We start from the raw sequence: 23,258 nt of genomic DNA on the forward strand, positions 1-23,258 counted from the left end.
AAAAAAAATCTTATTCTAATGTTCTTCGTTTATTTACATTTGTTTGGCTGAAACGACTATCAACAATAAAAATGGTTTGGTACCTTTAAAGGCTTTTCTAATCGTTTAGATGACTCTAAATGTTTGTTTGTAGGTAAAAAGTACAAACAAAGACCTTCCAAAATTTTGTTGCAGTGATGGCTTTACGGTGTGGGTTAATTGATTGAAGTTACTCATTCACATAGATTTTATGTATTACAGTGTAGATTGGGTTACTTCGTTCGAAATTTGTATTTTGTTAGATCTTTATATTTAATTGTTTTATTCGAGTTGCTATTTTATTGAGTTGAAGAGACTGAACAATTTCTGTAACTAATTTTGAAGCAATCGGTATAGGATCGTATAGATGATGAATCATTGGTTGTCTAGAAGAGAATAATGAAGAGCAACAAATAAGGGAAAATATTATTTATATTTCCAAGTTAATAAACATTGACACGTAAGACTTTGTCAAACATAATGAACATTTTGCAGGTCATGGTTTTGTTGTTATGTTAGGATGGTTTATAAACGTAAATGCTCGAAGACATATTCGATGTATAACTGATGTAGAGGAATTGGCTGAGAAATACATGGATGAGATCGAAGCGGCCAAATACAAGGGTGACAGACTAAAACGGCCAAAATCGAAGCTACGGGTGTCGGAATTGGACGAAATTTTGAGGGATGGTGCGAAATAGCGTTCCGGTCATTCGTTGTCGCTTCGCCACAACGGGCCCACTTTGAGGGGAAAATTCCATCATTTAGGGCTTCAAAACGGACTTTTACTAGTTTTTTTCTTTTTTTGGTAATTGTTTTCAGTTTAGGATTTCTACTATTCTAGTATTTTATTTTTTAGGAGTTTCTATTGGAGTTTGACCAAGATTAGGAAACCCTAAGTCTATATAATGGGGGCTTAGAAGTTGTTTCAGTCATTCATTCAATCAATAAAATTCAGTATTTTAGTATTCTTGTTATCAATTTCGGTTCAATAGTCTTTAGACGGAGTTCTAAGGCTTTTTATCAGTTTTCCGCTGCGTCAATAACAAGGAAACTTAGCTGACTACAATAGATTATAATGTATATAGTAACAAACTCCATGTCAACAAAAAAAAAACAAATTCCATTAAAGAAGTTGTCAATTTACACTGTTAATCCAAAAGAGAAAAATACACATTCTCGCATGTCATTCGAAATACTGTCCATGTCTTAGGAACACGGGTTACACCCTCGTCCCGTAATATATCAAATCATATTAGAGATCTAACTCTCGTCCCATAATATATCAAATCATATTAGAGATTTAATTTGAATTTTGCAGCTGAGATGTTTTAAGCCAGTATAATAGAACTTTCAAAGAAGGCAATAAATCCTAGTTGGAGTTTCACAATCGGCAGGTGTAGTAGGTAAAGCCGTTTCTGTCACTGGCTTACCGGATAAACCAGTCATTCAAAATTATAAATCCTACGTGGATTTGCTGAACAATAGAAGTCAACCTGAACCCACCACCACCAACTCCCTTCACCAACCCTCTCCACCATAATTTATTTTTACCATTTTACCCTAAAAAGTCATAATATTTCCTTTCATCTCCCCATTTTCACCAACTTGCCTACTCTCACCCAATCTTAAATATGTATATAAATTCGACCAATTTCCTCAATCCTCCAAAATCCCTCCTCATAGTATCCCCTAAAAAACCCACCCATCTCTCTTTCTTTTTCTCTAGAATTGCAAGAAATGGAGAGCAATCCAATCACAAATCATAAAGAAGAAATCATATACAAATCAAAACTTCCTGATATTCACATCCCAAATCATCTTCCATTACATTCTTATATTTTCGAAAACATTTCGGAGTTCAGTAATAAACCGTGTCTGATAAATGGTACCACAGGTGAAATACACTCTTATTCAGATGTTCAACACACTTCGCGTAAAATAGCATCAGGACTTCATCGAATTGGTGGTATTCAACAAGGTGACGTCATCATGATTTTATTATCCAACTCGCCCGAGTTCGTTTTCTCTTTTCTTGGCGCTTCGTACTTAGGTGCTATAACAACAACAGCTAATCCTTTTTATACACCCAATGAGATTTCAAAACAATTTAAAGCATCAAATGCTAAAATTATTATAACCCAAGCTTGTTATGTTGAGAAACTCAGTGAGTTGACTCGTGAAAAGGGAGTTAAAATCATTTGCACCGATTCAATAGTTGATGGTTGTTTACATTTCTCTGAGTTAACTCAGTGTGATGAAACTGAGTTACCTAATGTTAATATCAAATCGGATGATGTAGTTGCTTTACCTTATTCATCTGGAACTACTGGTTTACCAAAGGGGGTTATGTTAACTCACAAAAGTTTGATTACTAGTGTTGCTCAACAAGTTGATGGAGAAAACCCTAATTTGAATTATACAAGTGAAGATGTTTTATTATGTGTTTTACCATTATTTCATATCTATTCACTTAACTCGGTTTTACTCTGTGGGTTACGAGTTGGCTCAGCGATTCTTATAATGCAGAAATTTGAGATTATATCATTAATGGAGTTGATACAAAAATATAAAATTACTATAGCTTTATGTGTTCCTCCTATAGTTTTAGCAATTGCTAAGAGTCCTGTCGTGGACAATTACGATCTATCATCGATTCGGATTGTTAAATCGGGTGCAGCTCCAATGGGTAAAGAGCTTGAAGATACTGTTAGGGCAAAGCTTCCCAATGCCAAGCTTGGTCAGGTATGGAAAATCAACCATTTATTTTTTTCAAATAAGTTAATGGTTATTTTTTTTAATTTAATTAATTCAATTTTAGAATATAAATATTTCCTTTTGACTTGTTAATTTTTTTTCCATTAATTTGATGATAAATATTGAATCCTTACTAAGTATATTTATATATTTGGGAAATTAATGATGTTTAATAATTTTAGAATCTTAGGTTGGTATACCAAGAGACAGACTTGGACCAGGAGAGAGATGTAGTGTTACTGTCATAGCTCAAAATATGATCACTCATGAAATGCATCTTTTTTTAAACAATTTTACAATTTTGTCATACATTATGCAATATTTCATTGTATATATCTTTTGGAAGCAATTCCATATGTAGAAGAAATAAATGAGAGAAAGGAACAAATTAAAATGGTTGATATGGTATATAATTGTATTTTTAACTATAAATGAAATGTGAGACTAGAATAGAAGATCGCATTCATATTTTTATTTATTTAGAAAGAGTAAGACGTGAATTGTGATCTTTATAATTTTACTATCCAAGCAAAGTGGGCTTCATCAGATCACGTTGATCCTCTCTTAACAAAAAAAAAGATCACGTTGATCCTATAAGAATTCTCTAATGCAAAACTCAATAAAATCTCAATTATATCATATAAAAGATACATGATGAGTTTTAATGGGAAACCTCTACTACGAAACTTTATAAAATCTCAATGATCTTATAAACCTATACGCAGAGTTTTTATTAAATATCTCTAAGTGATATATTCTATTTGACACTATACAGATCTACTTTATTTGTTTAGTTACGATTTAATGAGTGGTAAATAATTAATAAGAAAACATCACCAAACAACAACTATACCAATCGTGGGAACCAACAAAACAATCCTAGTTTGACGTTTCGCTTATATTTAATCAATAATAAATACATCTTTCTTATTATTTCTTATTCCTTCAAACTGAAATAATTTCTAAAAAAATACTAATACAATAATACAGGGATATGGGATGACAGAAGCTGGACCAGTGTTGTCAATGTGTTTGGCGTTTGCAAAAGAGCCATTCGAGGTAAAATCGGGATCATGCGGGACTGTTGTTAGAAATGCAGAAATGAAAATCGTCGACCCTGATACAGGCTTATCTCTTCCTCGAAACCAGAGGGGTGAGATTTGCATAAGAGGAGATCAAATCATGAAAGGTACCCATTAACTTTTTTTTTTTTTTTTTTGTTAAGGAACCCATTAACTTCTTTCCTTTCTTTTTCTTTTTTGTTGTTGAAAAGGTACTTATATTAAACTTGGAAGTTGAAAAAAGAGAAGTAGGTGACCTAAAATAATGAGTGGGAAGCTTGAAATGAAGGTTACTAATCCAACCCAACTAATAAATGGGACCCTACCACAATGTAACATTTTATTGACTATGTAAAAGTAGGCAAATGACTTTCTCCTTTATGTCTATTGTATTATCAACATGATATTATATGATTTGGATATTGAGGATTAAGAGAAGGACATATATTATAATTTGCTTTGGAGACTAAGTGAGAGACCATTTTTCAAATAGCTAAACTATGAAAGGCAAATAAGAGACAAGTAGAAGTTGAAGAGAAGGAAAAAAGGACATGAGAAACAAAAAAATTAGGGATACAAATTTGAAGAGAGAAATGAGATTGTGAATGAATGTGGGAGGAATAAGCAATTGATCTATCTTACACTAGATTTACACTTGCCTAAATGTAGATTGTGGATAAATGTGAACTAACATGTGATTTGATTTTGAAGGATGATGTCAAATTACATAATGATATCAACTCTATTAAATTACTTATCCTTTTTCAATGAGCAGGATATCTTAATGACCCGGAGGCCACGAAAAACACCATAGACAAATATGGTTGGTTACACACTGGTGACATTGGGTACATTGACGACGATGATGAACTCTTCATTGTTGACCGTTTAAAGGAATTGATCAAGTACAAGGGTTTCCAAGTGGCACCAGCTGAGATCGAAGGGATGCTTTTAGCCCATCCTGACATAAGTGACGCAGCCGTCGTATCGTAAATCTCGTGCACCAAAACACTTTTTTTTATTTTTATTGGATTATCAAGTTGAGATCTGATTTCTTTTTTTGTTTTTCGTTTTTTTTTGTGTTTTTTGGTTTAGGATGAAGGATGAGGCTGCTGGTGAAATTCCTGTGGCATTTGTTGTTAGATCAAATGGCTCAGAAATCACTGAAGATGAAATCAAGAAGTACATCCATGATCAGGTTAGTTGCAAAATTTCACTTTTCAAATCTCAAAGGATAAAAATTGGAGAGTATAATCACCAAGTCAATCTTAGTAACTCTATTGAGGAGACAATTTGTACTTCTAATATTAGATAATTGAGATTTTCAAAAAAAAAAAAACATGTGCTGAAATACATAGTAAGATAGATAAGGCAATAGCGTCTCGGTCTTCAAGACAAAGTAATTCTTCAGAAAATGTTGATAAATAATTTTTTGTCTCCGAAAACTTTGTTGAGAGTTTGACTCAGAAGTCGAAGTTGCATATGATTTGCCACTAATTAACTATCATCACTTGTTTTTAAAATAATCATGGACTTGGGATTGGACATGTAAATTGTGCCTTCAATCCATTTAGTAGATTCTAAGTGAAACTCTAAGTAATGTTAGGAACTTCCAAGTTTTTACATAGTTGGAACAAAGAGAATAGGTTATGTTTGTGGCCTTTAGTGCTAATGACCTTTACATAGTTTCATGATCTTAATCATTTAAAAAATAATTTAATAAAAAATATACGTAAATGTGAAATGAATCATTAAGAATATATTGTTATCACTAAAATTCACCTTTGAATAACAGTGCTACATGACATGTATTACATGCATCATAGCTAGATACTTATTTGTAGTGACTTTTGTTAAAAGAAATTTGGTTATTGTGAAGTTAAAGATTAGCCTAATCTAACTTAAAATCCTAACCCTATGCTTTCGTTTATAGTTGTACTTGTGTATAAACAGCTTGGCTCTTCCCCTTCGACAACCGATGGGTGAGCATCCAACGATTTGCTTCTCGATCACATCGATTTTTAACTTTGATAGAGGACACTCAGTGCTGAGCTTAAAAATATAGTTTCTCGAACTTTAATATCAGTGATGAGTAGTTTTTGACCTAGCTCTATTACCCTAAAACTAGCTTAAGGAGTGAAGGTCCCTACCTATGAATCAGCTACCATCCCTTTCACCATCAACCTAATATGTGAGACAACTTGGAAGAAACATTCTGATTTAACTATTTGGGATATTGGATCTCCTTAATTTTCTCCAAAATTCTTTTAGAAAAAAAAAAAGGATTTGCGTAATTTCTTTTTTATAAAATCTCTCCTTTTCTTGGTGAGGGGTTAGTCTTTGAATTCTTATTGTTTCAAAAGAGGTGAGTTAATTAGAGATCCTCAGAACAACAAAGAAAGAAATTTGATTAAGTTATTTCGTGCATATTTCGAAGTTACTTTATCTCACTATGTTAATCTAAACTCCAAACCATCAAAAACACATGTTAGTCTGGCCTATGTTTGTTTATTTATATGTTTGTGATAAACAAAATTAGTTCTTCATTGTGCTTCTACTGGACAGGTTAATAACTCATCTTACACGCCCCTTATATTCTGTCGCTCCTTATGTTCTTATCGAGAAAAGAATGGAGCCAAATAACTTCAATACATTCAAGTCTTGATGAGATCCATTTTGATCTATGAATCATAATGAAGTTTCTATATACAAATATGAGTTTCGAGAAAATCAATGACAAACATATTAGTTTTTAGGACTATTCTGTCACTACTTGCATGTTAATTTGAACTTTGAACAATCTAAAGCACATGTTAATCTGACCTGTGTTTGTTTATTATGTTTATGATAGTTTCAGTTGTTTTCTTTTACTTTTTAGTGGGTTTCTATACGGTTTGTCCCAAAACTCTCAATCCGAACTCATTAGGCTTATTCTGATGGTTAAGTTTATTTGCTAAAGGAATATTGGTATTAGTTGAATTATTTTTCTTTTTATGACTATTTGAGGTGTGGAAGGATCTATTTGTCTACATTTTCACTTTTTTCCTTCTTTTCTTTGTTTGTTTTATAATAGTTAGTCTAACTCCCTGATGTTGTCGATTCTCTCTCTATATGCTTTGCTAATGTTTTTGCCTATTTCTCTTTATATTTTGGTGAAATTTTTTGTCTATTAATGATCAGTGTGACTTCGTCTTCATTACAATTCTCTGAGGTAAATATTTTGTCACTTTTTACAATTTGCTGATTTTATTGCTTCTCTCTCTACATTTTTACTGAATTTTCGACCTCTCGGGCTTCGGTGCGATTTAAGTCATTGTTCTACTATCATTTTGACTCTTAGAATCAAGTAAAACTTTGGAGAAATTTATATATTGATGCTTGTGTCTTGCTAATTTTATTTTTTGAAGAAATTAGTGTAATATAAGCTTACAATTTGCTAATTTTGTGGTTGTGATGCTCTTTACTTTAGTATCATATACAACCTTATGACATCTTCGACTTTTACATAGGATAATTTTGTTAGCTTCAAACACTTTTATTTTTGTATTTTTAGTATTCGATGAATTGTCTTATAGAGAATGAGTTGATTAAGATTTCATTCTTCCTGTGGAATTCATTTGAGGGAGAATTTACATTGATTACTCATATTATGATTGAAAAAAAAAATCTTATTCTAATGTTCTTCGTTTATTTACATTTGTTTGGCTGAAACGACTATCAACAATAAAAATGGTTTGGTACCTTTAAAGGCTTTTCTAATCGTTTAGATGACTCTAAATGTTTGTTTGTAGGTAAAAAGTACAAACAAAGACCTTCCAAAATTTTGTTGCAGTGATGGCTTTACGGTGTGGGTTAATTGATTGAAGTTACTCATTCACATAGATTTTATGTATTACAGTGTAGATTGGGTTACTTCGTTCGAAATTTGTATTTTGTTAGATCTTTATATTTAATTGTTTTATTCGAGTTGCTATTTTATTGAGTTGAAGAGACTGAACAATTTCTGTAACTAATTTTGAAGCAATCGGTATAGGATCGTATAGATGATGAATCATTGGTTGTCTAGAAGAGAATAATGAAGAGCAACAAATAAGGGAAAATATTATTTATATTTCCAAGTTAATAAACATTGACACGTAAGACTTTGTCAAACATAATGAACATTTTGCAGGTCATGGTTTTGTTGTTATGTTAGGATGGTTTATAAACGTAAATGCTCGAAGACATATTCGATGTATAACTGATGTAGAGGAATTGGCTGAGAAATACATGGATGAGATCGAAGCGGCCAAATACAAGGGTGACAGACTAAAACGGCCAAAATCGAAGCTACGGGTGTCGGAATTGGACGAAATTTTGAGGGATGGTGCGAAATAGCGTTCCGGTCATTCGTTGTCGCTTCGCCACAACGGGCCCACTTTGAGGGGAAAATTCCATCATTTAGGGCTTCAAAACGGACTTTTACTAGTTTTTTTCTTTTTTTGGTAATTGTTTTCAGTTTAGGATTTCTACTATTCTAGTATTTTATTTTTTAGGAGTTTCTATTGGAGTTTGACCAAGATTAGGAAACCCTAAGTCTATATAATGGGGGCTTAGAAGTTGTTTCAGTCATTCATTCAATCAATAAAATTCAGTATTTTAGTATTCTTGTTATCAATTTCGGTTCAATAGTCTTTAGACGGAGTTCTAAGGCTTTTTATCAGTTTTCCGCTGCGTCAATAACAAGGAAACTTAGCTGACTACAATAGATTATAATGTATATAGTAACAAACTCCATGTCAACAAAAAAAAAACAAATTCCATTAAAGAAGTTGTCAATTTACACTGTTAATCCAAAAGAGAAAAATACACATTCTCGCATGTCATTCGAAATACTGTCCATGTCTTAGGAACACGGGTTACACCCTCGTCCCGTAATATATCAAATCATATTAGAGATCTAACTCTCGTCCCATAATATATCAAATCATATTAGAGATTTAATTTGAATTTTGCAGCTGAGATGTTTTAAGCCAGTATAATAGAACTTTCAAAGAAGGCAATAAATCCTAGTTGGAGTTTCACAATCGGCAGGTGTAGTAGGTAAAGCCGTTTCTGTCACTGGCTTACCGGATAAACCAGTCATTCAAAATTATAAATCCTACGTGGATTTGCTGAACAATAGAAGTCAACCTGAACCCACCACCACCAACTCCCTTCACCAACCCTCTCCACCATAATTTATTTTTACCATTTTACCCTAAAAAGTCATAATATTTCCTTTCATCTCCCCATTTTCACCAACTTGCCTACTCTCACCCAATCTTAAATATGTATATAAATTCGACCAATTTCCTCAATCCTCCAAAATCCCTCCTCATAGTATCCCCTAAAAAACCCACCCATCTCTCTTTCTTTTTCTCTAGAATTGCAAGAAATGGAGAGCAATCCAATCACAAATCATAAAGAAGAAATCATATACAAATCAAAACTTCCTGATATTCACATCCCAAATCATCTTCCATTACATTCTTATATTTTCGAAAACATTTCGGAGTTCAGTAATAAACCGTGTCTGATAAATGGTACCACAGGTGAAATACACTCTTATTCAGATGTTCAACACACTTCGCGTAAAATAGCATCAGGACTTCATCGAATTGGTGGTATTCAACAAGGTGACGTCATCATGATTTTATTATCCAACTCGCCCGAGTTCGTTTTCTCTTTTCTTGGCGCTTCGTACTTAGGTGCTATAACAACAACAGCTAATCCTTTTTATACACCCAATGAGATTTCAAAACAATTTAAAGCATCAAATGCTAAAATTATTATAACCCAAGCTTGTTATGTTGAGAAACTCAGTGAGTTGACTCGTGAAAAGGGAGTTAAAATCATTTGCACCGATTCAATAGTTGATGGTTGTTTACATTTCTCTGAGTTAACTCAGTGTGATGAAACTGAGTTACCTAATGTTAATATCAAATCGGATGATGTAGTTGCTTTACCTTATTCATCTGGAACTACTGGTTTACCAAAGGGGGTTATGTTAACTCACAAAAGTTTGATTACTAGTGTTGCTCAACAAGTTGATGGAGAAAACCCTAATTTGAATTATACAAGTGAAGATGTTTTATTATGTGTTTTACCATTATTTCATATCTATTCACTTAACTCGGTTTTACTCTGTGGGTTACGAGTTGGCTCAGCGATTCTTATAATGCAGAAATTTGAGATTATATCATTAATGGAGTTGATACAAAAATATAAAATTACTATAGCTTTATGTGTTCCTCCTATAGTTTTAGCAATTGCTAAGAGTCCTGTCGTGGACAATTACGATCTATCATCGATTCGGATTGTTAAATCGGGTGCAGCTCCAATGGGTAAAGAGCTTGAAGATACTGTTAGGGCAAAGCTTCCCAATGCCAAGCTTGGTCAGGTATGGAAAATCAACCATTTATTTTTTTCAAATAAGTTAATGGTTATTTTTTTTAATTTAATTAATTCAATTTTAGAATATAAATATTTCCTTTTGACTTGTTAATTTTTTTTCCATTAATTTGATGATAAATATTGAATCCTTACTAAGTATATTTATATATTTGGGAAATTAATGATGTTTAATAATTTTAGAATCTTAGGTTGGTATACCAAGAGACAGACTTGGACCAGGAGAGAGATGTAGTGTTACTGTCATAGCTCAAAATATGATCACTCATGAAATGCATCTTTTTTTAAACAATTTTACAATTTTGTCATACATTATGCAATATTTCATTGTATATATCTTTTGGAAGCAATTCCATATGTAGAAGAAATAAATGAGAGAAAGGAACAAATTAAAATGGTTGATATGGTATATAATTGTATTTTTAACTATAAATGAAATGTGAGACTAGAATAGAAGATCGCATTCATATTTTTATTTATTTAGAAAGAGTAAGACGTGAATTGTGATCTTTATAATTTTACTATCCAAGCAAAGTGGGCTTCATCAGATCACGTTGATCCTCTCTTAACAAAAAAAAAGATCACGTTGATCCTATAAGAATTCTCTAATGCAAAACTCAATAAAATCTCAATTATATCATATAAAAGATACATGATGAGTTTTAATGGGAAACCTCTACTACGAAACTTTATAAAATCTCAATGATCTTATAAACCTATACGCAGAGTTTTTATTAAATATCTCTAAGTGATATATTCTATTTGACACTATACAGATCTACTTTATTTGTTTAGTTACGATTTAATGAGTGGTAAATAATTAATAAGAAAACATCACCAAACAACAACTATACCAATCGTGGGAACCAACAAAACAATCCTAGTTTGACGTTTCGCTTATATTTAATCAATAATAAATACATCTTTCTTATTATTTCTTATTCCTTCAAACTGAAATAATTTCTAAAAAAATACTAATACAATAATACAGGGATATGGGATGACAGAAGCTGGACCAGTGTTGTCAATGTGTTTGGCGTTTGCAAAAGAGCCATTCGAGGTAAAATCGGGATCATGCGGGACTGTTGTTAGAAATGCAGAAATGAAAATCGTCGACCCTGATACAGGCTTATCTCTTCCTCGAAACCAGAGGGGTGAGATTTGCATAAGAGGAGATCAAATCATGAAAGGTACCCATTAACTTTTTTTTTTTTTTTTTTGTTAAGGAACCCATTAACTTCTTTCCTTTCTTTTTCTTTTTTGTTGTTGAAAAGGTACTTATATTAAACTTGGAAGTTGAAAAAAGAGAAGTAGGTGACCTAAAATAATGAGTGGGAAGCTTGAAATGAAGGTTACTAATCCAACCCAACTAATAAATGGGACCCTACCACAATGTAACATTTTATTGACTATGTAAAAGTAGGCAAATGACTTTCTCCTTTATGTCTATTGTATTATCAACATGATATTATATGATTTGGATATTGAGGATTAAGAGAAGGACATATATTATAATTTGCTTTGGAGACTAAGTGAGAGACCATTTTTCAAATAGCTAAACTATGAAAGGCAAATAAGAGACAAGTAGAAGTTGAAGAGAAGGAAAAAAGGACATGAGAAACAAAAAAATTAGGGATACAAATTTGAAGAGAGAAATGAGATTGTGAATGAATGTGGGAGGAATAAGCAATTGATCTATCTTACACTAGATTTACACTTGCCTAAATGTAGATTGTGGATAAATGTGAACTAACATGTGATTTGATTTTGAAGGATGATGTCAAATTACATAATGATATCAACTCTATTAAATTACTTATCCTTTTTCAATGAGCAGGATATCTTAATGACCCGGAGGCCACGAAAAACACCATAGACAAATATGGTTGGTTACACACTGGTGACATTGGGTACATTGACGACGATGATGAACTCTTCATTGTTGACCGTTTAAAGGAATTGATCAAGTACAAGGGTTTCCAAGTGGCACCAGCTGAGATCGAAGGGATGCTTTTAGCCCATCCTGACATAAGTGACGCAGCCGTCGTATCGTAAATCTCGTGCACCAAAACACTTTTTTTTATTTTTATTGGATTATCAAGTTGAGATCTGATTTCTTTTTTTGTTTTTCGTTTTTTTTTGTGTTTTTTGGTTTAGGATGAAGGATGAGGCTGCTGGTGAAATTCCTGTGGCATTTGTTGTTAGATCAAATGGCTCAGAAATCACTGAAGATGAAATCAAGAAGTACATCCATGATCAGGTTAGTTGCAAAATTTCACTTTTCAAATCTCAAAGGATAAAAATTGGAGAGTATAATCACCAAGTCAATCTTAGTAACTCTATTGAGGAGACAATTTGTACTTCTAATATTAGATAATTGAGATTTTCAAAAAAAAAAAAACATGTGCTGAAATACATAGTAAGATAGATAAGGCAATAGCGTCTCGGTCTTCAAGACAAAGTAATTCTTCAGAAAATGTTGATAAATAATTTTTTGTCTCCGAAAACTTTGTTGAGAGTTTGACTCAGAAGTCGAAGTTGCATATGATTTGCCACTAATTAACTATCATCACTTGTTTTTAAAATAATCATGGACTTGGGATTGGACATGTAAATTGTGCCTTCAATCCATTTAGTAGATTCTAAGTGAAACTCTAAGTAATGTTAGGAACTTCCAAGTTTTTACATAGTTGGAACAAAGAGAATAGGTTATGTTTGTGGCCTTTAGTGCTAATGACCTTTACATAGTTTCATGATCTTAATCAGGACACTTCCTATCCTCTTTAGGTGTAGGGCTGGGTGGTTAAACTACTATAACACTATTCATAGATGTGCATTGGGTGTATGTATCCATAGTGTATAAAACAAAATTGGGTTGACTTGACAAATTAAAATGGGTAATTTCTAACGCTAGGGTGGTTGTGCAGGTTGTATTTTATAAGAGAATACATAAGGTATTTTTCCATGAAACCATTCCAAAAGCTCCATCAGGCAAGATCCTAAGGAAGGATTTGAGAGCAAAATTGGCAGCTGGTTTACCAAATTAGTCCTCCATCAAAGCAATATGAGCTTCTTACTTTACTTTTACATTACCTTCTGTGATGGCAATGTATAATGTGATATTCTTTTCAGATTACCCTTAAGGAACAATAATTTGTTTGTTTTTGTACTACTACATATTTGGGATTCATCATCCGTTTCAATATGTGGACCCTATAGGTATTTGTCTACTTCTTGGATAAACAAACCAATTCTTCAATCTGCTTGGTGGGTGAATTAAACATGAATTTTTGATGTCTTTATCAAAGAGTTAGTAATCTTCATTTTCTTTGGTTATGGTATACCTAATCCAAAGTGAGTTTATTGTAAATGTTTTTTGTTAAACATGATTTGTGTGCGATTCCATAGTTATTACTTAAAATAACATTCTTTAAAACATCTGCATACATTTTCTTGCTTAGAGCATCTCCATTGCAACCGTCAGTCTAAAAAACTTTGAGTGCCGCATACGATTTTTTGAATTGGTTTTTAAAAACTCTCCAGTACAAAACTCAATTTGGATCTCTAAGATGATTTAGAGGTAGTTAAATAAAGAAATCGATATCTTAAGAGGTGACTCTATTTCTAAAGTGTCCTCTTGAGATATCTCTAATTGTCCAACTCATCAATCTTTTACCTAAACTAATAGAAATCAAGTCTTCATATATTTGCACACTAACTAAATATTTCTTTACAAAAATAATCACGTCATATAATTAACTAAAATAAGTTTAGAGTTTTGCCTGGGAAACACAAAAGATTTGAGGATCTCTATTTTGTCACGGGAGATTTGCTATTTGGACTCCCTTTCATATAATTGACTTGCTGTTTGGACTCCCTTTCATATAATTGACTTGCTGTTTGGACTCCCTTTTTTCAGAGTTGCACTTTGGACTTCCTTTTGACGGCATATTTGTGGAATTTTCCGTCCCTAAACTTATATTTTAAAAAATTCCCACTTTATCCTTACATCAATATTGCACTTTCGGCCACTTCCTCTTAAACCAGCACCCGTGAACGCTCACCTCCCCCTCTCTATACCGTAATCAACTTTTTTTCTCTCTCTCTCTAATTGAGAGTGGGAAACAAAATGGTGGATTTACATTCACTTTCCACTTGTCTACTTGTTTTCATTCTCCACTGTTTTCCATAATCAATCAGAATTGGTTTCTATTCATTTTATTGCTTTATTTCTCTGATCTAAACCACACATGGGTATATGGTAGGTCAATTCATATTTTCAGTCATCAATCTCACTTGATGTTAAAATTTCATGACTGGTTTGAGCTTAGATTTCTTATAAGGAATTCAATAGTTAGTGGGAAAGTTTTGTTTTTTTATGATTTGTGTTAGGGTTACAAATTATTTTATTTTGAAAACTGTTGATTTGTTTTAGGGTCACTGTTGATGATTTTGTCTTCTCTTGAAATACCTAGAGAGAGAGATAGATGAAGCTGTTGATGGTAATTGCAGCTTTTTAATTGATTTTATTTCTCTTAAATCTAACAAAACTTATTACATGAGTTTATATAGAAGTTTAATCAAGGAAAAACGAAATCAAAAGAAGAAAATAGTTTGTTAGAAAATAGGTCGAGTTTGTTATAACCGAAACTAACTACCCTAACAACTCTAGGGTTATGATTCTATGCTTGTCTTCATGATACAGTACTTCGCGCAGCTAGATAAGCTCTATTACCCCCATTCAAACTGGAGGTATCTTTGGAGAGAACATGCAGTTTGTCTCTAAGTAGAATAAATCGAGGGCCAGGCAAAGCTTTAGTGAAAATATTAGCTGGCTATTGGTGGGTGGAGATGTATCTGAGAGACAACTGTTTGGAAGAAACAAGTTCTCTAATAAAGTTAAAATCTAATGCCAAGTGCTTGATTTTCGAATGAAAGACTGGATTAGAGGCTAAGGAAAGGGCTGAGACATTATCACACCAAATTTGAGGTGGAGTTGTGAGACCAATATGAAGATCCTTTAAAAGAGAGCAAATCCAAATAGCTTCAGCAGCAGATTAAGCTAATGCCCTATACTCAGCCTTAGTTGAAGAGCGAGAAACGGTTGGCTGCTTCTTGGCAGACCAACTAATGGGATTTCCTGCTAGATAAATGACCCACCCACCTGTGCTGCGACTATCAAATGAGCTCCCAGCCCAGTCAGCATCAGTTGAAAGTTGAAGACTTAGAAAGTCGAATGCCAAATTGAATTGTACCCTTAAGTTACCTTAAAATCCTCTTTGCTGCTTGGTAATGAGCATTAGTGGGTTTGTGCATGAATTGACACACTTGGCTAACAGCAAAACTAATATCAGGTCTTGTCCATGTTAGATATTGTAAAGCTCCTACAAGACTTCTATAAGGAGTAGGATCAACTAGAATGTAATTATCACTTGGAACCAGTTTGGAAGAGACAGCAATAGGGGAAGAACAAGGTTTTGCACCATCCATCTTAGTCTTCTGAAGAAGATCAATAACATATTTGGACTGAGTGAGAGTAATACCAGATGTATCTCTAAGAACCTCTAATCCCAAGAAATAATGTAAAGGACCCAAATCTTTCATAGAAAATTTGGAGTGAAGTTGATTGATCACACTGTGATAGATCTCTGTTGAGCTTCCTGTGATGAGAATGTCATCAACATATACCAAAATATAGACTAGATGACCTTGATGACTATAAATGAATGAGGAAGAGTCAGAACTTGATTTAATAAACCCAATTTCGAGAAGACTATCAACTAATTCCTCATACCAAGCTCTTGGGGTTTGTTTAAGTCCATATAAGGATCTATGAAGTTGACAGACATAGTTTGGTTTAGTGGAGTCTTGAAAGCCAGGTGGTTGTGTCATAAACACCGTTTCTTTCAAATGTCCATGAAGAGAAGCATTGCTTACATCAAGTTGTCTGATTTCTCAATCATTTTGAACAGCTAGATTGAGAAGAACTCTAATAGTTGTAGGTTTGGCTACTGGACTAAAGGTTTCTGTGAAATCTACCCCTTCCCTTTGATGAAAACCCTTAGCAACTAGTCGAGCTTTATACCTTTCAATTGCACCATCTGAGTTTTGTTTAATTTTAAACACCCATTTGCAACCCACTAAGTTTTGATCAGAAGAATGAGGAACAAGAGACCAAGTTCCTGACTTTTGAAGAGCTGCAAACTCATCACACATAGCAGCACGTCACTTGGGATCCTTATTGTCTTGTGTGAAACAAGTGAGAGTAGGAGGTAGAGTAGTGGCTAATAGAATAGGAGATATAAGATGAAGTGTCGATAGGTGATAACGCTTTAGGTTTATAGATGCCTGACTTGGCTCTTGTTTGCATAGGATGGGTGGACTTAGAAGCATGCTCAGTGGGTTCAGTAGATGGAGAATGGTCAATAGGTGTTATATGCTCAATAGGTGTTATATGCTCAATAGGTGTTGTTTGCTCAATAGGTGTGGTATGCTCAATAGGTGTGGGATGCTCAATAGGTGTGGGATGCTCCATAGGTCTTGTTTGCTCAATAGGTGTTGTTTGCGCAATATGCTCAATATGGTCGATAGGTGTGGCAGGTGCACTAGGTACAATATGCTAGATAGGTGCATTAGGTACACTAAGTTGGATAGGTGTGGGATGCTCAATAAATCCATTAGGTGCAATAGGTGCAGTTGGTGAAGAAACAAGAGAAGAATAAATGTTAGCATAGGGAAAGGATAGGAATACTCATTGAACACCACATGTCTAGAAACAAAAACTCGACCAGACTTAGGATCAAGACACCTGTATCCTTTTTGGGCATCACAGTAGCCAAGAAAGATGCACTATTTGCTTCTTGGAGCAAGTTTATGTGATGAATAAGGTCGAAGCCAAGGAAAACATGCACATCCAAAGACCTTTACAGATTGATAATCAGGAGAATCATTATAAAGCTTCTGATAAGGAGAAGAAAATTGAATAGACTTAGTTGGAAGTCTATTGATCAAATAATTAGAAGTTTAGAGAGCTTCTAACCAGTATTGTTGAGGAAGTGAGGATTGAATTAGTAAAGTTCTAGTGACATCAAGTAAATGATTGTGTTTAGCTTCAGCCATACCATTTTGCTCAGGAGTATGTGGACAGGTCATTTAATGACTAATGCCAGTCTCTTGAAGAAAAGTTTGAAAGGAATGATGGAGAAACTCACCTCCTCCATCTGTTCGAATGGTTTTGATTTTCAACCCAAGTTTGTTCTCAATGTTGTTTTTACACATAGTAAATGTATGTGTGAAATCAGACTTTGCAAATAAAGGAAACACCCAGCAGAATTTGGACCAATCATCAATAATATTCACATAGTATTTGAAACCACTTATAGATGAAACAGGAGAAGGACCCCATAGGTCTATATGTAATAGCTCAAGAGGTACAAGTGATGAAGTACAAGAAGATTGAAAAGGTAATTTCTTACTTCTCCCTAATTGACAGTTAGTACAAAATATTGGTTTCATGGTCTTATTAGAAGATAAAAGTACATCTTTCAACCTTTGAAGGGTTTGAAAGGAGGGATGTCCCAGTCTTTGATGGCAAAGAGATTCATCAGATATTTGAGCACTGAGAGCTTTATTTTGAAATTGCGAGGATAGGTCAATGGGATATAGACCAGCTTCACATGGCCCTTTGAAAAGTATCTGGGTTGAGAATAGGTCCTTCACACAATAACCAAAAGGATCAAAGGTTAAAGAACATTGGTTATCTGTGGTAAATTTATGAACAGATAGTAAGTTGTGAGAAGCATGAGGGACTTAAAGTATATTAAAAAGCTTAAAAGAGTGATAATTCTTAACAAATGAAGAGTTGCTAATATGGGTAATAGACATACCTTGGCCATTAGCAGTAGCAATCTTCTTTTGGCCATGAAAATCAGTAGGATTAGTAATTTGATTAATGTCTGGAGTAATATGATTCATGGCTCCAGAATCAGCATACCAAGGATTATGACCAAATATATCAGCAGATGCTAGCATTGCTGCAAGATTATTGGGAGGTGCACGACCTTGATATGAGAAATTGATACGATGATAACACTCCATGGCTGTATGCCCAATTTTGTGACAAATTTGACATGTTGGTCTCTCATTGGAGGAAGAAGAAGAAGCCTTATTCTGATTATACTATGAGTTGTTTCTTCCATTATTATAGTATGATCGACCTTTTCCATTAGAAGAACGACCAAAATACTGACCTCTTCAAGAAGAATTATAACCTCTTCCATATCCTTGACCTCTTCCAAAATTAGGTTGATGTTGAATCAACAAAGCTTGATTGTTAATGACCTGGTTCCTCTTGAGTTTTTCAGTAATCATGATTTCTTCACTAATGAGGAGATTGTGAAGTTCAGCTATAGTAACAGGAGGATTACGAATTCGTACAGCAGAAGCAAAGGAATCGAATTCAGGTGGTAAACCTCTAAGAATAGTAACAATGATTTCATTTGTACTAGCAGGACTACCAGAAGCTTCTAATTTATCACATATCTTCTTAATTTGACCTAGAAATTCAAGAATAAAGAGATTACCCTTTTCGCACTCTCGTAATTGATCTCGGAGTTGAATTATATGAGCAGTTGATGAAGTAGAGAATGATTCTTCAAGATTATTCCAGAAATCTTTAGATGTAGAATTACCAATCACATATGGTATAACCGAGTCTGATAGCGTCGAATTAAACCAAATAAGTAGGGTTTGATCTTCCTCAACCCAATCGATACAGTCTTGATTCACTATATTATTGATTTGTTGATTTTCATCAACAAATTTTGGAGGACAAGGCCTAGAGCTATCAATTAAATCCAGAACTTTGTACTTTCGCAGAATTGGAAGAAACATGGCTTTCCAAGTCAAATAATTATCTGCTTGAAGCCTAATTGGGATCGCATTTCCCATGGAGTTGATAGAAAGAGATGTTATTTTAGGTGTTTCCATCTTTGATTAGCAGAAATTGCAGGTTTGAAGTAATAAGAAGAAGAAGAAGAAGAAGAAGAAGAAGCAGTCGATGAAGATGATGATTTTAGAGAGAGAAAGTTCGTTGTGATCTTTTAGAGAGAGAGAAAAAAAAGGAGAGACCTGAGCTCTGATACCATAATTGATTTTATTTCTCTTAAATCTAACAAAACTTATTACATGAGTTTATATAGAAGTTTAATCAAGGAAAAACGAAATCAAAAGAAGAAAATAGTTTGTTAGAAAACAGTTGGAGTTTGTTATAACCGAAACTAACTACCCTAACAACTCTAGGGTTATGATTCTATGCTTGTCTTCATGATATAGTACTTCGCGCAGCTACATAAGCTCTATTACTTTTTTCGTAGTTTGGGCTATGGAGATCATGGGATACTACTCACGGTGCTTGGCACTTTATTCTTAAATTCAAATTGAAAAGTTTGGATATGGGATTTTGGACCATGTTTGTATAAATTCTTCTTAATTAAAAATCTCTCTTAAATCTCTCATTAACTTTCTGTCTCTAACAAGATTTTGTACTTTCTCTTGAGATACGAAGTTCGGGGTTTTATTACGGCGGTGGGGTGGTTTTCCATGGTGGTGATGGTTAAATATAATTCAGGAAGAAGAGAAGGTGATGGGTATTAATAGATTCAAATTCTACTCTTGAAGATAATGAAGGAGTTGGGTATTACCACCGTGATCGAATAAGAAGAAGAAGAAGGGTAAAATAGTCCAAAACATTTTAGAATGGTTATATTTAACATATTTTTCTCAAAAGGGAATCCAAATTGCAGCATTGAAAAAAAGGGTCCAAACAGCAAGTCAATTATGATAAAGGGAGTCCAAACAGCAAATCCCTCTTTTGTCACCTAAAAATGAGAATCTTAATTAGAATTTGACACATAAGACGAAGAGAGATTGTTTGAGTTTTGCATTAGAGATGCTCTTACAGGGTCAGAAAGTGTTGCATGATCTTACTGTTCACTGCTTGAACCCTCCCTTTATAGTATAGCTTTCAAATAACTACCTGCTTCTGACCGAATCTCTTTCCTTTCTCCCTAGCTGCCGGTGAAGCGGAACCTTCCTCTCCTGCACAATCCCCAGCGCAGATGAAAGGTAAGCCATTAAGTACTGTCGACCCCTTGGCCTCATACACTTCTCACGATTGGCTAAGGTTGTGTTTGTTACTAGGGAAACAATTCCATGGAAACAAAAGAATTTTGATGGAGATATTTCCGTGGAACATATTCTAAGGAAATACAAATTCCTTTGTTTGGTTCTCATTTGTTATTTCGTAAAATTTTACAATTTTATTTTTTGGTTGAGAACTACTTACAACGGAATTGATTATAATATACTTCATATTCTGATGTAGAGGAATTGGCCGAGAAATACATGGAAGAAATAGAAGCGGCCAAGTATAAAGGTGAAAGACTAAAACGACCAAAACTGAAGCTACAGATGTCGGAATCGAACGAAATTTTGAGGGATGGTGCGAAATAGCGTTCCGGTCATTCGTTGTCGCTTCGCCACAATGGGCCCAGTTTGAGGGGTAAGTTCCGTCGTTTAGGGCCTCAAAACGGACTTTTACTACTTTTTTCTATTTTTTGGTAATTGTTTTCAGTTTAGGATTACTACTAGTGTAGTATTTTTTTTTATTAGGAGTTGCTATTTGAGTTTGACTAAGATTAGGAAACCCTAGGCCTGTATAAAGATGGCTTAGAAGTTGTTTCAAGTCATTCATTGAAGTTTATCAATCAATAAAATTCAGTCTTTAGTATTACATCTTCTTAATTCGGTTCTATAGTCTTTAGACAAAGATCTAAGACTCTTTTATTAGTTTTCCGCTGCGTCATATTCTTCAAAGAAATGAACAACATTAGTTAATTTTTTTTAGAAAAATTTAATGCATATAAATCAATAAAATCTAACTTATTTTCATACTATTAAATTTCCAACTATCGAAGTCACGACTTATTTAAAGTAAATATGCACTACTATAGTAAAGTAAAAGAAAAAATTAACATCCTTCGACAGAAATACGTATAAAACAATTTATAAGTTAATTTCATAGTTTATTAGGGTATTAAAGTGACGAAAAACATGTAGATAAATGTTAGAGTTTTTTTTCACGAAAATATAGAAATACAAATAAATTTCAAGTGTCCAAATATATTGAAACACTATTTATTTGATTTCCACGGAATCTAATTCCAAGGGTAAGGCAAGGAATCAAAAGTAATGTCTTCCACGGAAATAGGTTCTTAGTGCAATTGAAGCCATAGAAATACACATTCTATCAAACGGTGGAAATGCTTATTATCATGGCAACTCTTTTATTTTCATGGAAACAGGTGATACTTATTGGCTCCCACCCACTCACAAAATTCAGAAGCACACGTCTTTGACTTTTCCGATGGTCATACCTAAACGCTAGATTCCCTCCGGGACATTTTTACAGGAACTTAGGTCGAACGACCAATTTTAAGTTCAAAAGACAGGTTATATTTTATTTGGTTAAAAACCCGACATTTGTATATATATGTTGTTTGGTTAGAGATCTAAATATTTGTATTTTGTATTTTGTATTTTGTATTTTGTAATTTGGTTTAAAATCCAACATATTTTTTACCTTTTTGCATGCAGTTGCAACTCTTTTGCAAGCAATTACAATCCTTTTTCCAACTAGTTGCAACCTTTTTGCAAACAGTTGCAATCCTTTTGCAATCAGTTGGAAACCTCTTGCCAGCAATTGCTAATTAAGACAATACCGAGGGAGTGGAAGACTAGAAAAAATTGAGTTATCATTTTCACCAAAACAAAAATGTTATAGAGAGTTTCGCCTAAATTTTATACACACATGAAAATTATTGTACACAAGGTTATCCACACACAAGACCCAAACACATTTTTTTTATTCACAAACATGATATTCTCAAACACTAATCCTCTTCCTCACTTTTTGCCAGAATTTTCAGCAAAAAAACAAAATTTCCCCAAATTTCAAATATCTAATAGGAGGAGTTACTCTAATGTTTTCTTTGTTGAGGTGTGTGACCAACACTTCTTTTGACTTCTCAATGCCTTCATAAGAAAAGTTTTTAACTGAACTCTTTGATTCTTCACCTTTTTTTACAAGTCATTGGCTACCACATTCTCCTCTCGAGGAATCCTATAACGAAAAACTTTTCGAAAGTGTTTGGTAAGAGCTCTTACCTTTCAAAATATTTCACGAGGTTAGTCCCTCTGACCTCATACTCCCCCAGAACTTGATTAACAATAAATTAAGAGTCACCAAAGACCTGAACTAATGTTGCATTTGTCTTAAAGACTAGTTGAAACCCACCGACCAGAGATTCGTACTCGGCTTGATTGTTTGCCTTAGAGAATTTGATTTGTAAGGTTTGGAAGTCCGATCTCCTTCTGGGAAATAAACATGGCTCCTGCTCCTTTCTAGGTTTCGTTGGATGCTTCGTCCACATATAATTTCCAAACCACCTCTAGGCCAAGATCTACCATAAAATGAAATCTACTAGAGTCTGACTCTTGATGGTCCCTCTTCGCACGAATTCACCCAGCTATGTCTAGCTTGTTTACCGTATTTCTTAAGGGTTGATCGGTATTTACTTTCATGAAATGAGCCTGAAAGTATGGCCTTAGCTCTCTTTCCGCCAGAATCCGAGCTAAACAAGTTTTTCTATTATTGGAATGTTTAGTTTGGCTTCGAAGAGTACTTTGCTTACATAATAGACGAGATACATAACTCCCTCGGCTGACTTAATTAGGACCTACAATGCTGCTTCTTTCGAAGTAGACAAATATATTATCAACTTGTCTCCTTCACCCCGACTCGTCAGCAGGATGAGAGTCATCTAGTGCTTTCAAAATCCTGGAATATCTATTCTACTTTAGTCGTCCTTTCGAACTTGGATACTTTTCTTAGCGCCTAAAAGAACGATAAAGCTTTGTCTCATATCTTGC

At 33.8% G+C, this 23,258-nt stretch overlaps 2 protein-coding genes and 1 long non-coding RNA gene across 3 annotated transcripts; 2 read left to right on the plus strand and 1 right to left on the minus strand.

The window, feature by feature from the left end:
- Window positions 1–1,675: 1,675 nt before the first annotated feature.
- LOC147531562 (4-coumarate--CoA ligase 2-like) lies at window positions 1,676–7,809 on the plus strand. Its single transcript, XM_086648692.1, has 5 exons — window positions 1,676–2,763; window positions 3,766–3,964; window positions 4,612–4,825; window positions 4,932–5,034; window positions 7,628–7,809. Exons 1-5 carry the CDS (start codon window positions 1,759–1,761, stop codon window positions 7,694–7,696), a joined length of 1,590 nt encoding a protein of 529 aa, XP_086504818.1. The 5' UTR covers window positions 1,676–1,758; the 3' UTR covers window positions 7,697–7,809.
- A 1,344-nt stretch (window positions 7,810–9,153) lies between these two features.
- Window positions 9,154–13,704, plus strand: LOC147531563 (4-coumarate--CoA ligase 2-like). Its single transcript, XM_086649164.1, has 5 exons — window positions 9,154–10,257; window positions 11,260–11,458; window positions 12,106–12,319; window positions 12,426–12,528; window positions 13,196–13,704. The coding sequence occupies exons 1-5, from the start codon at window positions 9,253–9,255 to the stop codon at window positions 13,313–13,315; spliced, it is 1,641 nt and encodes a 546-aa protein (XP_086505290.1). The 5' UTR covers window positions 9,154–9,252; the 3' UTR covers window positions 13,316–13,704.
- A 3,907-nt stretch (window positions 13,705–17,611) lies between these two features.
- Window positions 17,612–19,399, minus strand: LOC147531564 (uncharacterized). Its single transcript, XR_015228085.1, has 2 exons — window positions 18,155–19,399; window positions 17,612–17,981 (listed from the first exon to the last, which is right to left on the minus strand). It is a non-coding gene; the product is annotated as an uncharacterized LOC147531564 (long non-coding RNA).
- Between the last annotated feature and the right edge of the window lie 3,859 nt (window positions 19,400–23,258).

Source organism: Eschscholzia californica, unplaced genomic scaffold, assembly GCF_041429995.1.
Source record: "Eschscholzia californica isolate CP2 unplaced genomic scaffold, dmEscCali1.0.p SCAF_6, whole genome shotgun sequence".
Lineage (NCBI taxonomy): Eukaryota > Viridiplantae > Streptophyta > Magnoliopsida > Ranunculales > Papaveraceae > Eschscholzia > Eschscholzia californica.